General features: G+C 42.3%; 2 protein-coding genes across 3 annotated transcripts in view; one reads left to right on the top strand and one right to left on the bottom strand.

The window, feature by feature from the left end:
- LOC310941034 (NACHT, LRR and PYD domains-containing protein 3-like) overlaps positions 1-17,602 on the top strand; it is a gene marked incomplete at both ends in the record, with an annotated part of 313,773 nt that overhangs the window by 218,055 nt on the left and 78,116 nt on the right. The gene's annotated exons all lie outside the window — the stretch shown is intronic.
- LOC310941348 (ETS-related transcription factor Elf-2-like) lies at positions 6,668-17,098 on the bottom strand. 2 transcript variants are annotated; one of them, XM_083906504.1, is made up of 9 exons: positions 16,855-17,098; positions 15,000-15,083; positions 13,482-13,752; positions 11,963-12,070; positions 10,613-10,729; positions 9,937-10,020; positions 9,107-9,299; positions 8,770-9,024; positions 6,668-7,890 (listed from the first exon to the last, which is right to left on the bottom strand). In XM_083906504.1, exons 2-9 carry the CDS (start codon positions 15,072-15,074, stop codon positions 7,314-7,316), a joined length of 1,680 nt encoding a protein of 559 aa, XP_083762630.1. In that variant the 5' UTR covers positions 15,075-15,083; positions 16,855-17,098; the 3' UTR covers positions 6,668-7,313. The 2 variants fall into 2 exon arrangements, with proteins under 2 accessions (XP_083762630.1, XP_083762631.1); XM_083906505.1 differs by having other exon boundaries at positions 10,613-10,726.

Raw genomic sequence — 17,602 nt, 5'->3', positions numbered from 1 at the left:
ACCTGTAGATGGTGAATATACAGAATTCTCACCATTTGGTAGATGACAGTGCAGCAGAGAACTCCTCAAAACTCTCCCATTAGCGCTATGTCATACACGACCCCAGGGAAGGTGGACTTGTCCGCTACCATGGTTTCCATGTTGCTTTAGCAATTACAGTATTCCCTTTCAGTAAATAAAAGTGACATGAGTTCTATTAGTTGGAGAGGGTGTCATTTGAAATATGACAATGAATTATTTTGGCACACTTTTGGCTGGGCCCCATATATGCTGTGCCCATAACGGCCATAACGCCCATTGGGTGATCCAGCCATGCTTATAGTGAAAAAGTCACCTGCTGCACCTGTTAAGTTAACTTAACGCTATATTATTCCAGTAGGTGTCAGTAGCTGGTTGCTGGTTGAATTAAGAAATATATAAATATAAATATAAAGAATTATAAAAACTACTTTTTAAATGTTGTTATTGTTTCTTATGATAATTATAAAATGATATAAGGGAAATCAGGCATATATTAAACCCGAAGCTAACGTGAGGTCAGTATTCATGAAAACCGCGAGCGCATGTCATTAGCGTACTCCCATCATGTCTTTCACAAGCAAGTCGATAACGCGGACGGCTCGTTCACATAGCCGCGAGGCATTATGGGAGTGACACCACGAGTATGGGCTTGGGCTAGAGCATCTTTTTTGGCTTAAGAGCTGGGTGAGCAGCTCCATGGGAATGAGCGGAGCCACGGGGGCGGCACTCTATCCAGATTTTAGAATAGATTCATGAGTTGTACTCTTGTTGTCTATGAATAAGACAAATGTGGAGTGAAATGCAGATATTTACATTATAGATCGTTCATTTGCGTTTCAATACATTGGCCAAATGCGAAGTCAGCTCAGACTACGTTTTAATAAGTTTTATGAATGCGAGCAAATCACGAGTGCACCGCTAAGACACTGTCACTCTTTGTGTCCTTTCATACCAATAAAAACAATATATATGCAACATCTTGAATGATCCCATCATTCAACGTGCGACGCAGCTACATCGCATTTCTGGCGCACTCTAGTTTTGGCCAAAAGGAAAAGACAACAAGGAAGACTGAAACCATGGACTATCGCTAAAGGTTAACTGGTACCCACACATGTTCGACCAGATGCTCAAATAGTACAAGATAAAAATCAGGGGTGAGAAGCCCCAACTGTGTCATACCAAAGACGTGAATATTTGTAGCTACACCCTCCACTCAGCCCATGAAATGGAGGTGTAGGGGTGATACTCTGTGATCAACCAGCATCTCATCAGCATCCTATCCAGAGAATAAGAGTGGCAGTCTGTATGTACCATAAACACTGGAGATAAGCCCCAGCTGAATGCTCCTGGTGTTCTTGCAGTTCATGTTGTTGCAGCTGATGCTTCTGTCCTTGAAGAGATTTTATGAACACATTCATCGGTAGAAGTTAAATGGAGGCTTGTTTTTCTTCTCGGCTAAGTGGCAAAGGCACTTAAGCAAAAGCAGCAGATCCTCTTGAAGTTTTACTGGTGCTGTGGTCATTATTATCTTCCTCAGAGTCTCTGGATTATTGTATTTCATGGTCTGTATTTCATCTGGCCTGTCCTTCAGGATCCCGTATGTGTTGACAACAAATTCGATGAACGTGGGGTGAAGAGTGGTTTTGTATCCCAACTGTTTCAAGTGCTCCATGAGGTCCGTGTACCTCTGAGTGAGATACTGCTGATAGCCTTTATCCATCTTCCCTGACAGTGGATGTATGCTCAGCTCTATGATCTTGTCTGGGATGTTAAGTGTTTTGAAACCATAGAACCTTTTCTGACCCAGGAAAACATGTGACAGAATACTTCTATCCAGTTGGTGGGCAATCTCTCCCAAGATCCTTTCTTTGACATCATGAGGATATTCGGCTGGGCAGCCGAGCTCACTTGCGTCGATGCAGATTGAGTTTTGTATGAAGGACCTAAGGTCACTGGGGGATGAGGTCCGGTGGACGTGTTTGCTTCTGTGCAAGTCTTCACTGAACTGTCTCTCATCATACGTGGTCTGGTACAGACTGCGTGGGTTTCCTTCTGTTGACTCCCCTAGAATTTGGCTAAAGCTGTGAATCCGGCCTGTCAGGTCATTGACCATCAACTTCATCTTCTCGTTTTCATGTTTCAGTTGCTCATTTCTTGACACCAAGGCAGCAATGGTTTGCTCTGGGTCCATTGTGAGCCTAGAACGACAGCTAAACTATAACGAAAGGCCTCTCAAAAATGTGCTTCTAAAACATCGACGTTTGCATTTTTAGCACTGTTATGATAATCTTGTAATAAAGTTGTTTTATGCTACATAACATAAAAGGCGCAAATACATTTCAAAGGAATGGATTGAATGCAACATGGTAACCATTGTTAGGTACAAGGCCTGATGTTTTTTGTTCATAGCTGTTCACTATTTGTTTTTGGTTTTTTTAAACTGTAGTTTAATTGGGCGATGGTAGCTCAGTGGTAGAGAGAGTGAAGGTTGTGGGTTTGATTCCCACCTCCGCTAGTCTACATGGAAATGGTTTGTCCATGGGCAAGGCACTTAACCCCACGCTGCTCCTGACAGCTGTGCCGGCAGCGTGTGAATGGGTATGAAAGATGAGTGATAGAAAATGCGCTGCACATAGATGCGCTGTATGAAAGTGTGAGTGAATGAGATAAAACCATACGATAATCGTATGGTTTTACACATTTTCTAGGCAAAATCTGTGGTAAAGAAAATCATTGAAAACTGCAAAAAAAAAATCAAATGTATGGACAACACCAAAGGCATCAAAGGCAAACGCACAGATTTGTGCAGCTATACTTCTTAAGACACTGCACTCACTTGAATTCATTTGCACAGTGTCACGAGGCGCCAGTTATGTTAGTGTTGCTTTGTTTAGTCAGTTTTCATTAGTTTATGTTTAAAGTCATGTTAAGTTCATGTCACGTTTTGGTGTTGGGTTTGATTTTCACTTACCCTTTTAGGCGGTTCAGCAGCTGACTCTCCACCAGCGGAGTTTCCAAGAGTCGGTGACTAACCAGATCGTTTCAATGAACCAGAAGATGCGACAGCTGATTACTTACCTCGACTTCTGGGCCGTTTCTTCATGTCCAGCTGCAGCTCCGGTACCATCTGTTGCCATGCCACTGCCAGCCACGTTGGTTCCGGTACATCCTTCACGTCTGGGACAAGTTCTCCGGAGAATCCGGTAACTGCACCCCTTTCCTGCACAAAAATAGCATTTATCATTGCACATCTGACGGGTCCAGCTGCTGACTGGGCTACGGCAGAGTGGGATTGCCGATCCTCCTTTTGCTACTCAGCAGACTTATTCATGACTGTGCTACGGCCTTCCAGAAAGGCAAGACGTACACAAGAGACTCACGTCAGGACCAGAGCTCCGTGGCACAATACACCATTCACTTCCGGTCAGCCGTGGCAGGCTCCGACTGGAACGACTCTGCATTGGAAGGCACTTTTGAAGGCTTGTCGGAGCAGCTCAAGGATCTCCTCGCACCCATGAATGTGCACCCCAGCCTAGACGCCCTCGTCGAGATGGCTAACCACCTGGACATTCGCCTTAGGGAGCAGAACCGGGAGCGGCGTCAGACGACTCCTTCACGTCTTCCGACTTCCAGGACTCCTGCCTTCCCTACCGCTGCACCTCCCCTCGTCACCGATGTTTCTACTGCGGCGACCGAGGACATCAGAGAGCTTCATGACCGGTATGCACATCTCAATTCACACATGCACCAGACTTCTTAGTGAGTTGCTGTAACCTGCCCGAACACCACCTCACGTACTGGTACTGATGAGAACCTGACTCAAGACTCACCCATGCCATGAAAATTAAGACTTTTACATTATCCTCTCCCGTATTAGCTAAGGCTCTAGATGGCAGCACCGCAAACTCATTGTTTTTCACTCACCTTGTCATGCGGTAATACAGGGGCTTCTGTGGCCAATTGAGCCCACCCCCTCGATAGACTGGCGATCGGGGAAGTTCGGTCTTGGAGGGAAGAATGCGGGAGCTCGACTCATTTAAGAAATGCGACTATTTCACCTGCAGTCTCTGCGTCAGGTGGCTTGTTTCACGCTCCACTCCAGTCAGAAATGTATAACATCCCGGCCTGTTATCACCACTGGGGGGGGGGGGGTATTCAGCAAGGAGAAAGTGACAACTCTGCCACCACATTGAGCCTACGACTGCCCCATAGAATTGCTACCGGGCGCCACGATTCCCAAGGGGAGGGTTTATGCTCTTTCGACTCCAGAACGTCAGGCAGTGAGAGAATATATAGATCAGTTCCTCCCCTAATTCGGCCTTCTTCCTCTCCAGCAGGAGCGGGATTCTTTTTTGTGGCCAAGAAAGACAGTTCTCTGCACCCCTGCATAGACTATAGCCCACTTATACCATCACAGTAAAAACAAACGGTACTTAGACGACATCCTGGTTTTCTCTCCAGATATTGATACACACATCAGACACATTTGCCTAGTGCTCCGTCAGCTCCTGAACCACCATCTCTACGTTAAAGCTCACATAGAGTGGTCCTGTTGCACATATATGTTAGTTATGGAGGTCTACTTACATACATTAACTTGTTTTTTCGGGCAAAAACCTCCTAGTTGCTGTAAACGAGCTGATAGAAATCCCAATATCTAACGCTGTTCCTCAGCCGTGATATTTCAGACATAAATCTCACCCTCAGAAGACAGAGTGTGTTGTGATTGGCCAGCCAGCGTAGAGCCTTCCCAACTGTCTTAATTGGCCAGTACCCGGAAGTGACATATTCAGCACACCAGCTCTCAGAAGCACAGCTCCCCCCTCTGGAACGGTGGACGCACTGCTCCTCATTATCAAAACATCGTTTTAACAGTGTTTAAAAATAGTTTTGTCACGACTCCCTGCAGCTGGTTTCCCCAGGGAAAATAGAGATGGACCCGGCTGAAGTCCAAGCCGTCAGAGACTGGCCCACTCCCATAACCTGAAAACGGGTCCAACAGTTCCTCGGGTTCACTGATTTTTATAGAAAGTTCATTCGTAACTTTAGCACTGTCGCAGTTCCTCTCCATGCCTCGACATACTCCAAGATTTTGTTTAGTTGGTCTCCCCAGGCAGAAGCGACTTTCCACCGCCTGAAGGGCGCCTTCTCCTCCACTCCCATCTCACCATTCCTGACCCCAGAGACAGTTTGTGGTGGAGGTGGATGCCTCCAATGGAGCTGAAGTGCAAATCACGAGAGAGAAACGACAACATCATTAACCAAAAGGTTTGTTACTGAAAGCTATAAAAAGTAATGCACTGTGTTTTCGTACGCTTTCGAACAAAATTTTCACCACAGAACCGTGGTCACGTGACAATGTGCTATATGCCCTAACCCTAACCCGACCCAGAAAACTGGGTCCATACTTTCTTGTACGTTTCGGGCGACATGACTCGTCGTTGATTGAACGAAGGAACTGGACCGTCCTTTGACCCATGTTCAACATGAACACCTTTTCTGTTTTGGTTAATGTTGTTTCTCTTTTGTTGTTGTGGTTTGCACTTCAGGGCCACCGTACCCTCCCCATACTAAAGCATTGACAGGCAGTCAGTCAGTCTCACAGTAGCCTCCACAGCAGAAGTTGTGTGAACACCCTTATGTGGAAGCTTGTTTTTTCCGGTGACATAACGGTGTGCAAATGAGTCTCGTTGCTGTTGGTGCATATAGTGTATTTTGTATGTGGCTGTGTGTAGTGTTTTTTACTGAAGGCCCTGACTGAAACCCCACGGTTAAATTAGGCGTTGACGTCATTTAGCGACTTTTAGGACAGCCAATAGCGACTTTTCTTACTGAGGAGTTGGCAACACTGCAAAGGCCTTTGGTGAAAGGAGCCTTACTGGGAGGGAGTGTCCAACAACAAAATCCACCAAGCAGTGAAAACTGTGACCACTGGACAAAAGAGACTCCACAGATTTTATCACTCTATGACCAAGATTCACGGATCCAGCTGCAAATTGAGAGCAAAACAACAAATTGCTTTCAAGAAATACAACCAGAAATGTTGTCTTACCTTTGCCGTTCATCAAAACAAGTCATTTCCACTGGAGCAAAACCACTTTGAATGAAGAACTACACTTCCCAGCATGCTTTGGGTACTATTGCCGGTCTGATTGGTCTTCCCTGAGCGACATTAGATCGTTCTGATTGGAAAAGGGTAAATGTCACGCTAATGGTGTAATTGACACACATTTGGAGACCAGAGCCTGATTCTATTGGTGCAGAGGATCAAAACGAGGTGTCAATCACCCAAATTGCCTGAGAATATCCAGGGTAAATGCAGGAATCCTGAAGTTAAATTCAATGTTTTTAAGACTTTTTCAAGACCTCAAAATATTTAAGACCTTATCGCGTTCGCTGTCGCAGGACGCACAGCTTTCTGTTCCGTTACATTAAAGCAGCGTGTGGATATTTTTCTTATTCTTTGTGACAAAAGAGAAAGTATGCAACAAAATGTGCAGACTTACCCGTCTCAGCTTTTCTTTTTTTGTAAGTAAAAACAAGTGAAACTTGCTGACAAAGATCTCACTCAGCAACAGTTACAACACATTTCATTGTTCTTCTGACTGTATAAAACAAAGATGGACAGTTTCATTATCAATTATCTCCTTTTATAATACACAGTCAAGTAAAATCTACTTCAATACGTTGATAGTACAAGAAAATATTATATCATACTTCTAATGCGGAGCACACAATTGAGTTCTTTAATCTCCATGCAGTTATCTTTTGACTTCCTTCTTTCCTCCGTCCTTCCCTCGCCTCCTTCCTTCCTTCCTGTGTGCAGTAGAAAAAGATGCTGGGTGTTGGGAGAAGAGAAAAGTAAAGAAGAGAAACGGACGTCTGCAAACACTAAAGACTGAAAACAAAGAAACAAACAGATGATTCTAAATACACCTGGACTTTGACAGAGCTGCTGAGTATCAAAAATGCTTTTTACACGTGTGTTTGCGACAAAGTCTCACTGGGCTTCGTATTTTAGATTTGATTACAGGGAGGAGGAGGTTTTTAATGTACAATCTAAGGCTGCCCATGTGTGTGTGTGTGTGTGTGTGTGTGTGTGTGTGTGTGTGTGTGTGCGTGTGTGTGTGTGTGCGTGTGTGTGTGTGTGTGTGTGTGTGTGTGTGTGTAAATGTCCCTTTAATTCTTTGAGTGGCTCCAGTTTCCCTGAACACCAATAAGCAGAGAGTGGATGGGGGGCTGTCGGGGCTGTGTCCATGTCCATGGTTACTTCCTCCAGCCTCCTGCTCTTAGGATGACTGGGTGTTTCCTGACATCGTTGCTGGACTGGAGGGCTGTGGCACCTCCACAATGACCACTTCTGATTGTACTGCCTCGGGGGGCTGACAGAGCGGGGGCTTTGGGTGTGGAGTGGGGGCTTTGGCCGGTGTGGTGTGAGGGTGGCTCACCTGCAGCTGAGGCAGCTGCTGAGCCAGTGCTGCTGGTTTGGCCAGGATGAGCTGCGGTGACGAGCAGCTGGCCACCACCTGGACTGTAGGCGTTGTGCCTACAGGTTCCACCGTGTGTTGTTGCAGATGCGCGGCGATGGTTTTGGCCTGGATGAGCTGTGTTAAATGACCTGTATTACCCTGCATGAGAGTGGCCAGCTGGTTGGCTGGAATGGTGATAATGGTGATCTTCTCTCCTGATTTGGAGCCGGCGGGCAGCATCGTGGGCATAGCCTGGATCACCAGTTTGGGCGAAGTGCTGGACGTGGCATTTGCCAAAGTTACCGGGACCCCAGTGGTGGTGGTGAGAATGGACGTCGAGTTTAACGTCACCTGGCCTAGTGAGTTGGTCATGACTAATGGCATGGCTCGGATGGGCCTGCAGAGGAAGACAACGTAAAGAAAAGACATTACACTCTAAACACTGTCCACATTTTCTGTCATGTGTGAACATGTGACTGAGAGATATTTAAGGCACATTGAGGGATACAAAATACAGTGCCCCCAAAAAGTATTGGAACAGTGAAGCCAATTCCTTTATTTTTAGACCGACAGCCTAGTATGGTAATATTGGTTCGTGTCACTAATGAAAACTCGATAAAGCAATGCCTGGATTTCGACGACAATGTGCGAGTAAATGCTTGGTATAAATTGTGATGCGCTTAAGTCAAGGTAGTAGAGGTAATTCAATAGAACAGGAAGTGCATTTCACTTTGTCAAAATAATTATTTTACTTATTTTGTTGATCTCCGCCAAGGAGGAGTATGTTTTCGCTGGAGTTTGTTTGTTTGTCCCGTCTGTCAGTGACCAATATATAGCTCGAAAAGTCAGACGGATTTGGATGAAACGTCTGCAATGGGACCAGGAACAAGTGATATTCATCTCACAGTTCATCTTGCCGTTCACCATTTCTGTGACGTTAAGGTCAAAAGGAAACTGATTCAAAACACACTAGCTGATAAGAGAGATACAGCGCCACCTACGGGATGGCTTGAGAAATAAACGGCCAATAAATAAATTTTTCTTCTACATATATACTCGGACTCTGCAAATTGTCCGATTGCCCGTCTTAGACTGCAGCCTTAGCTGGATTAGACCGGGCATGTAAACATAGTGACTGCTCCTGGCCAAAAGGCTGTGGGTACTACATCAGGTATCACCAGGTTTGCACACCTAAAGGTGTATTTCACAGGTTCATTATTTTGATGAGCAGCGTCAGGAAGTGATGTAATGTTTATTAACACAGCTAAATACAGACCTTGTGGTGTTGCCAGGGATAACAGTGACGTAGGTCTGTTGGGGCTGGAGGCCAACAAGAGAGGTGCTGCCCAGACTTGCAGAGCCCTGTTGGTGAGCTGGGTGCTGAACAGTCACCAAACCCTCACCGTCTTCCACGTCCTCACCATCCTCCTCTTCCTCATCGATGACGCGGATGTTCTTGGGCATTTCTTTGAACTGGTAGGCCAGACGCTGGCCCTCCACCTTTGCCAGGATCCCTCGCTGGTAGTAATACCTGAACACATATATTCAGATTGAATATCAAAGCTCTGTTGCGTGTCGACAGTTAGACATTGTTCAGGAGAAGAAGCAGTGACCTCAGGGCTCGGCCCATGGTCTCGTAGTTCATGTCGGGCTTGTTCTTGTGTTTCCCCCACAGTTTTGACACGGCCTTGGAGTCGACCAGTTTGAAGATTCCCTTCTCTCTCTGCATCCACTTAATGTAGCGGGGACATGTGTTTTTATCCTGCAACAGCTCCAGTAGGAACTCCCACAGATATGTGGTGTTACCTGGAGAACAAACACAAAATTACCTTCACTTTTTTGGCAGTGTAGTGTCGGAGAAGCAGAAACAAGACGGATGCATCATGTACATTAATGGAGTCAAAACTCTAGGACATTCTTATGTTTGTTCTTGAATTCTGATTTTACATAGTATAAAAGTACAACAGTTTACATAGTATAAAGGATTCTAATTCAAGTTTAAAATGTGAACAAACCAAGTAAACTAAGCTGTACCCACTTATCTTGTGCAGGGTTGTAGGGAGCACTAAAGTATGTCCCACATTTGACAAGAGAGTAGGGCTCTCGTTAACATAATCCCTGTATATTCTGGATGAAAATCTCTGTATTTATATTACAACCCGCATCCTCTCCTTTGAAGAAATGAAAACAAGAGGATCCTTTACAGCAACAGAATACGTTGTATTATGTAATTCTATACCTTGTTTGAAAATATATAGGTATAATACAAACACTATGTACAACACCCAGCCCTACAAGAGGTGGTGGCTTTTATTTTACCAAAACAGAGCGACAACTTAATTATCTGTTAGTGATATTGACATTTTTTTCTCTATATAGAAATTTTAAACTGTCAGTATTTTGCATAATATGTACGATCAAAACAAAAAAAAAAAATACAAACCTTTGCCCTCTCTCTGTCTTTTCTTGATCCCTAAATCAAAGGAGCCATTGGAGGCCGGCTGGTGTAACTTTGGCTTACGTCCACCTGCATTCAAACACACAGACATCATTACTGCATTCATGTTTAGAGTGCAGCTGATGAAGCGCTAGGTGATGGATGGCTGGATAGCTGGTTGGATATCTAGTGCTTCAAGCTAGTGAAGCCTTCACAAGGACCATACTCAAGTGACACAATTAAAATCACAATTCTTGATGGGATTCCTGTGTCCTCACAAATTTGAGTCACACCAACCAAAAAGACAGATTTGTATACAATATTTGAGAGAAATGGTTCTATTGTGTATATAGAACATGTTTTAGATCTTTGAGTTCAGCTCACGAAAAATGAGAGCAATAAAAAGTGTAATAAAATCTGCCTTTTGGAATCCAATCAAATCTGACAGCTCTAGGTTCAGGTGTGAACTCAACAAAGACTCATCTGAGATCAATTCTCTAAAGCTCCCTTATTTTTTACTTCTCATTGTTTCACTTAGATTTTATTTATTTGTGGTCATGTCCCCAATGTTAAAGCCTAGAATACAGCATTTGCTCATAGAGCAGAAGTGACTTTCAGGATTCAGATAAATGTGAACACAACAGCAGTGAAGAGTAGTAGTGTGTGTAGCAGGAACACTGACTTCCTCGCTTCTTCTTGGCAGCAGGTTCACACTCAGGAGGGATAGGGAAGGACTCTTCCTCTAAAGGCCCACACTCTGTAGACACTTCCACCACTGTCTCCATCATCACATCCTCTGCTGGGGTCAAACAACAACAACATGTTTTTAAAAGAAACACAACAAAAAAAAGGATTCAGCATACAACAATATTGTACTGTTAGTTCTGACAGAAACCATGGCCTTGGCTGTAAACAGCTTAGCTTTAGACTCAAATGTGCCTTTTGTTTGAGTGTTGTTTTGCTTTAGCTGCTGGTTCAGAGACATTTGGTTAAAACAACTGAACTTGTATTTCATATAAGGTGTGCTATAGTATATGTTCAGGCTTCTAGCCAGCACAGGTGAGCATAGGGGGCTCTTACACTGTGATTTTGATCCCCACGCTGTAGTTTCTGCCCCTACGCTTTCATGCGACATTAAAAGTGATATTTTTCTTCGAACGTGTCCGCTCCAAAACGCAGAAATAACAAACACAAGGGTAATTCATAATTGTTTTTCGAGCCAGCTTCAAAGAGAAAACAGGACAGACCATTTACTTGCAATTACATTTTTAAAGTTTCAAGTGCTAATCTGCCATATTGGCTGACAAATAATCACCCAACACCAGCAGCTTTGCTATCATCAACTTATGATGGAAAGATTAGGAAAAAGGCTAGCACAGAGGCATCAGATGTTCTGACGCTTACTGGCTGTTACCAATGAAAGACCAGTATCAATAATGGTTCTCTCTACTAGCCCCACTAATCATATGTGCACAATAATCGCACCCCTGCTTAAATTTGATCTTATGTATATGAATATTTAAAAAAAATGATAAATTAATTGAAATTTTCCATCCTTACAAACAAAACTAGTGCTTCTGCAGTTGGAAAAAAGTTATGCAGTATGCATGGGCCAATTTGAGATTCTGCTGTTTAATCCTGGTTTCACTGTATTTCCAGTACAGTAGCAGTTAGTAATGTCCCGATCCTGATCACAAAGACTGGATCAGACCTGATTTGTTTGCTTAAATTGGTCATATTTTATCTCTTGTATCTCTGGAGACCACTGGAAGTGTATTCAATATGAAGTTGCAGCCATTCAGATACAGCTAATATAATATAATATAATAAACAATACATGCTGATATATTGTGCAGCTATTGTTTGACAGGATAGACCTGTCATTTTATTCACAGTGAAAGTGCCTCTGACAAAAAGAGAGGGATGCTTTATATGAAATTTAGCAACTAGACTAAATAAACCATATTTAAAATAAGAAAATAAAACTGGTATTGTATCAAAACGTGTGTATGTGTTGGGCTCTAGTGTTTACCTGTGTTGCGTTCACTGTGCAAGCCTCCAGGAGACTCCATGTGGAGAAGAGCTTCAGCTGCTTCAAAGGTTTTGTCAAAAGAAACCATGTCATGACCTGACATCTCCACTGCGAAGAGGAACACACAGTTCTGTCAGTACACACATCTCTACAAACATGCCACAATGACGACTGAAGACGAAAGCACACAAGTGGAACACTGAGTAACAACAAATGGTCCTGTTTATGCTCATTGTTGTCACCACAAAAACGGAATGCTTCTGTCAGAAAACCTTGTCTCAGGTTTGACACAGTACCTCTTTTCCCATTTTCTGTAACCTGGTCTTAAGGGTGAGATATGGTTAAAGCCAGCAGAGGGCAGTCTACTGTTGTCGCAGACAACACCACAAATAGAGCACTTCTGTCTAACTGATGCAACAAACTACAGGAAATCCATTTCATAACATTGTTCCTATAATTGTTAATATATGTCAGCATGTGGTTGTTATACTTTCTGTCCACGAGGGGGCAGTAAATGTGACTACATTTGTACATAAATACATCATATCCACTCAACATAATATATATATATATATATATATACAGAGAAATATAGAAATATATTTGAAGACCTTAAACCAACAGCAGTTATCTCATATCTTCTACATAACTAATTCATTCTATAGGAGCACATAACCAAACACATCATGAAAGGTGCTCCTCTACTGTAACAGTGCTGCGCTCACTACCTGAACAAAACAAGGTTAGCAAATGGATTTTTAAGATAATAGTGGAGAGCCTTGAACTGAATAATCACTGTAATGAAGTTATTTAGTGCTGTCGTGAGCTGAGATCACATGAATGTTCGGTGAAATTAAATCCTAAAAATCTACATTAAAGTTGGAGTTGATTCTTGTGTCGGACGTCGCGTTCATGACTCTTCCAGTGACGACAATCTCTGACCAATCAGAGGCCGGCAGTCTGTTGATGTCACATTTTAGTATCGGCTCAGGTGAACCTCGTCATTTCTTTCTTTTGTGCATTCCATGTAATCAAAGTGCAGTTGGGTTATTGATCATTCTCCAAATCCTTAATTTGAACATTTTTCAAACTCTTAACTTAAACTTTTTTTAAAACTTTTTTAGCTAATCTTAGTCTGATGGTAGAGCGTCTGATTCTGCATACACATACCAAATTCAAGGCGATAAATTTTTGTGATGTCATGAGTGGGTAACAAAAATTTTATGGGAACATACGTGAGTCTCAAAAACATTGAGATTGATCCATCAAAACCTGTGGACAGGAAGTTGCTGATGGTAGCACAGACACACTTACTACAGTTTAACCCACGGCCATGAAAACATAAGTGGTGACAATTCCTTATTATAATAACCTGCCTCCATGCTGTGCATTTGCATTGCGTTGTATTTGTGTTGTTTGTATTTCGTCTAGTTCTTTTCAGCGTAATTCTTTTTAAACAAACACCATTTTCCATAAATGTATACATAAAGAATATTTCTTTAAGTTCAAGCTCACTCACCAGTTTCAGCCACTTCAGTGACCACCTCCTGTTCTTCAGCTACGTCCTGCATCAAATACGTCCCGTCGTTGTAGACCAGGACCTGGGCTGAGTAGCACTCCTCCACCTGGGCACTAGGCACCTCCTCCACGATTACAGCGGGGCAGTCCTCCTCCTGCAGCACCTCCTCATCATCCACATCATCCTCCAACTCCTCGCTGCCCTCTATGATCACAGTCTCCACCTCCTCCTCTTCCTCCACCTCCTCCTCTTCAGCAGGATGCTGCACACACTGAACACCATTTGAAAAATTATTTATTTCAACATTACACACGCCTTTTGACTCCATGTCTAAGTATATTTGGGAAACCAACACAGAGATTTGGGTAACTGGAGATTCATGGGACATATGAGCTAAATTATGACTCTTTCCTTTAGACCCTTTTCATCAAGGACAGGGTTCACCCTGAGACTTTAGAATTACACATTATCATAATCGTTACCACAGCGAAGAAGATCATCTGCAGAGACAGCTGACAGACAATATCCAAATTCAGGTGCATGAATGTTAATAGATAAAGTCAAAGCAAACTTTATATATGTCTGTGTTTCGATGTTGTACACAAACATGATGTTAATGGTCTGTATTTATATACATTTATATAGTGCTCTCTCTCACAAATCCCTCATTCCCATTAACACTCATTGGATCGATTTGGTTTTAATTTGGTCGCTAACTTGATCGTCACGCTCTGGCTCGACCGAAATTGTGATTGTTCGTTTTGTTTATTTATTTATTTATTTATTTAATGGTGAATTTCATTAGGAGGAAAGTACCAAGTGCTAATGTGGGTGTTTTAGAGCACCCTTGTTTCACAGGTAACAGCATGTCTTCAGAGAACACCCCCCTTGTTTTCCACTATTTTGGTTTAGTCCAGCCCAGTTGTTTGTTGTTGCTCTGTGGCTAATGAGAGACAGATTGGCGTTTCCATTAATTAGATGTGATTTTGAGCTTTTTATTTGAGGCTACAGTCAGTCCTCCTGTCGCAATGTAAATGCAAACTTTGCAAGCAACAGTTTGCTTTTCACTACAAACATTGCATATCATTTAAAAACAGTAAGCTAAGTTTGCGCCATACGTTTTGAGCAAATGAACATATCAGAATGCCGTCAGACTCCAGCCGCAGGCGCACGACGGCTCTTTTAATTTGAAAATAGCCCCCCCATTAGTCGATTTTTCGTCTAATTTTCAGGGCTTTAGTCGACCAAGAGTTTCTTTGGTTGATTAAAGCTCTAGAGGGAATAAAAAAATGTATACAACATTTTTTTTTTTTTTTTTTAATCAGGATCAGTCTACCCAGGAGTCTAACTCCTGCCCCTGCAGCAGATCCCAGTGCTACACCTGTTGTCATCTCTTCTGTGAATGAGAGTGACGAACAGGCTCCTCCACAAAAGAGGAAGAAGAAGAAGGGACATTTCTGACTGATTCACCGTGCAGCCCTATTCTACATGTTCTGCTCACATCAGCTTTGCTCTTACCTGCTGCGGTTCCTCCATGACAGTGACATACTCCACAATGTTTCCTCCACCGTCTGACACGACCACAGAAGTCATTACTCATTCCTACCAAAATAAAAGCACCACAGGTCAGAATAGATTGCAGAAATAAGATTGCAGAGAGAGCTGAAGGTTTAAATGTGTAAGCGCCATTTTAAAAATGTCATTCCTAAACAAGTTTGAAGTGCATTTGTGTGCATAGGCAGTTCCATGAGTGCCTGCTTTCCTCATGATGTAGTCCAAATAATTGCTAATAATCATTAAGGTTGAAAAATAAGAAATTAGTTCAAATAATTATAAAAATATTAATTAGATTAATTGTTTAAAACAAATATTGGACAAACTTGTTTGACACAACTACTTTTATTGTGAAACAAATACTGTCCAAAATATTCTCCAGAATAACCAAAGTTACTGCATGCTCAAAAGTATGTTGAAAGTATGACATGACAACCCAAATCGCAATGAGGGCGCTGATTATTACATGACCTGATCAGGCTGTCAATAGGGAAGTAATGACTATAAATAGAGACCAATGTGTGGTCATTCAAATCAATTCAGAGGCAACATTTCAAATTAAATGGCCTTAAAACTATGGATGGGCATCCAAATGAATGATCAGGCTGTAATGTTTTTATTATTATTATTATTATTATTATTATTATATTACATGATACTACATGTTTGAAAGAGCACAGTTATGGGAACAATTCTGAGACACTAGGAACTGAAATTAATTATTTATATCTGAATTTGAATCACTCAATTTTAATCTGAACTGAACAAATTGAACGATTGTTTTTTAAATTTTGAATCTGAAAAATCCTCATTTGACGATCGATTACATTTAAACGTCCAGGTCCTAATTATAAGGCAAAACCAGTCAAACAGATGGAATGAACTCAACATAATGGATCACTGCAATGGTCAATCAAACACACATAAAATACCCGTTAATAATGAAATAACAGTTCAAAAAGCCTGTTCATCTGTACAACAATTTAAGCCTTTTGACACTTACAAGCAGGTAATTACCCACTGAAAACAATAATGTTGCGGAAGTCGATGATAATTAATCATTTTAATAATAATCATTGTTGTTTTTCAATGATAACTAATGATGAGATTTCACCTTAAAGAAAAAACACATTTGCAGACATTGTCATTTTTTAAGTTTTTGGAAAGCATTGAAGATAATTATTTACCACCTGACTATATTAATGGGCTAAACAACTGAATAGTCTAATAGTGAAAATCACAATAGCAGCACTTTGCTGGTATAAAATCACAATCGTTCTGATCAATCACTCACAGACTGACATGCACACACAAGTGTCGTGGGCTGCACAGAGAGGCGTTGGCTCAAAACCAGTGGAACTTATTCAATAACATCCAATGAAAAGAAAGAGTGGCGGTGTGTTGACTGAGTGAAGGGATGACAGGAGTCATCTCAGCTTCAGCAGCAGCACACGAGTTGATGTTTACTTTCTGAGCGACTGTGTTCTCCACACCTGCGCCTCACAACTCCCGTGCTAACTACATAGCTATTCATACCGACACTTGGCTGGACCTAGTCAACGTAACTGTTTGATTAAAGTACACCTAACACTTACTTTGATACAGTATATACACTAGTGACGCATCGCCTCAACCAGACAACTTAGCCATAGCCAACATTAGGCTCAAATCAATTAGCATAGAGCTAGCGAAAACACAGGGTATGATAATAAAGATAATAATAACAACAATATTCATATGAGGGCCACACGGTGACTCGCCAACACAACGAATAAGAGTAGTTGTGTTGGTGTTAATGCTTCGACATTCTTCTCCTTACCTTGTTTTGCTTTAGCTGGTACAAAAGTAAAGCTCCTCGGCTAGCACTATCTGGGCCTAATGGTAGCCACAATGTCGACTTCGCCTGAGCAAACCAGTCCTGTCGAGTCCTCGGTCCCTTTGGGGACTTATTCTACCACCCGGGAGACACGGTGTGTTGACGTGGAGATACTGGACGTGTTTGCGGGCCTTCTGTTGACGTTTGGACCACTATGTTCTCGGCTATCCTGTAGCTTTCCGGCGCGTCTTTGCTGCAACTCAAAGCAGGGTCAAAGCGCAAACGGCTGTGACGTCATCAGGGCGAATCCATCAACAATAAACGAACTTCCCCTCTCGTCTTCGCAGGCTGCAGCTGCACACACACACACACACACACACGTCCACTCAACATCACGATCTTTTAAAAGACATTTAGAGACAATTCTGTTGTATCTGTGAGCAGAATGAAACATGTTTTTCATTAAAAACCACCTTTCACTTTTAGTGAGGAGATTCATCTTTTTATGGCATTGTGAGACTATAAGGTGTCAGAAACGTGACGATAAACAAACTATTACTGTCACAGTCAAACGACAACTTTGGTTCTTTTTGTTTTTCAACCCAGCCATACTGTAGGCACCATGGGCGACACTAGCCCATTTTTAGGGGTGCTTCAGAGCACCAAATTGAGACTCAGCACCACTAAAACTTAAGAAATGTTATTCTAATTTGTGTTCGTCTTTGATACGCTTAGATAACGTGCAATATAT

The sequence above is a fragment of the Microchirus variegatus genome (genome assembly GCF_963457635.1).
Source record: "Microchirus variegatus genome assembly, chromosome: 19".
NCBI classification, from domain to species: domain Eukaryota; kingdom Metazoa; phylum Chordata; class Actinopteri; order Pleuronectiformes; family Soleidae; genus Microchirus; species Microchirus variegatus.
This window is presented reverse-complemented; position numbering and strand designations above follow the sequence as displayed.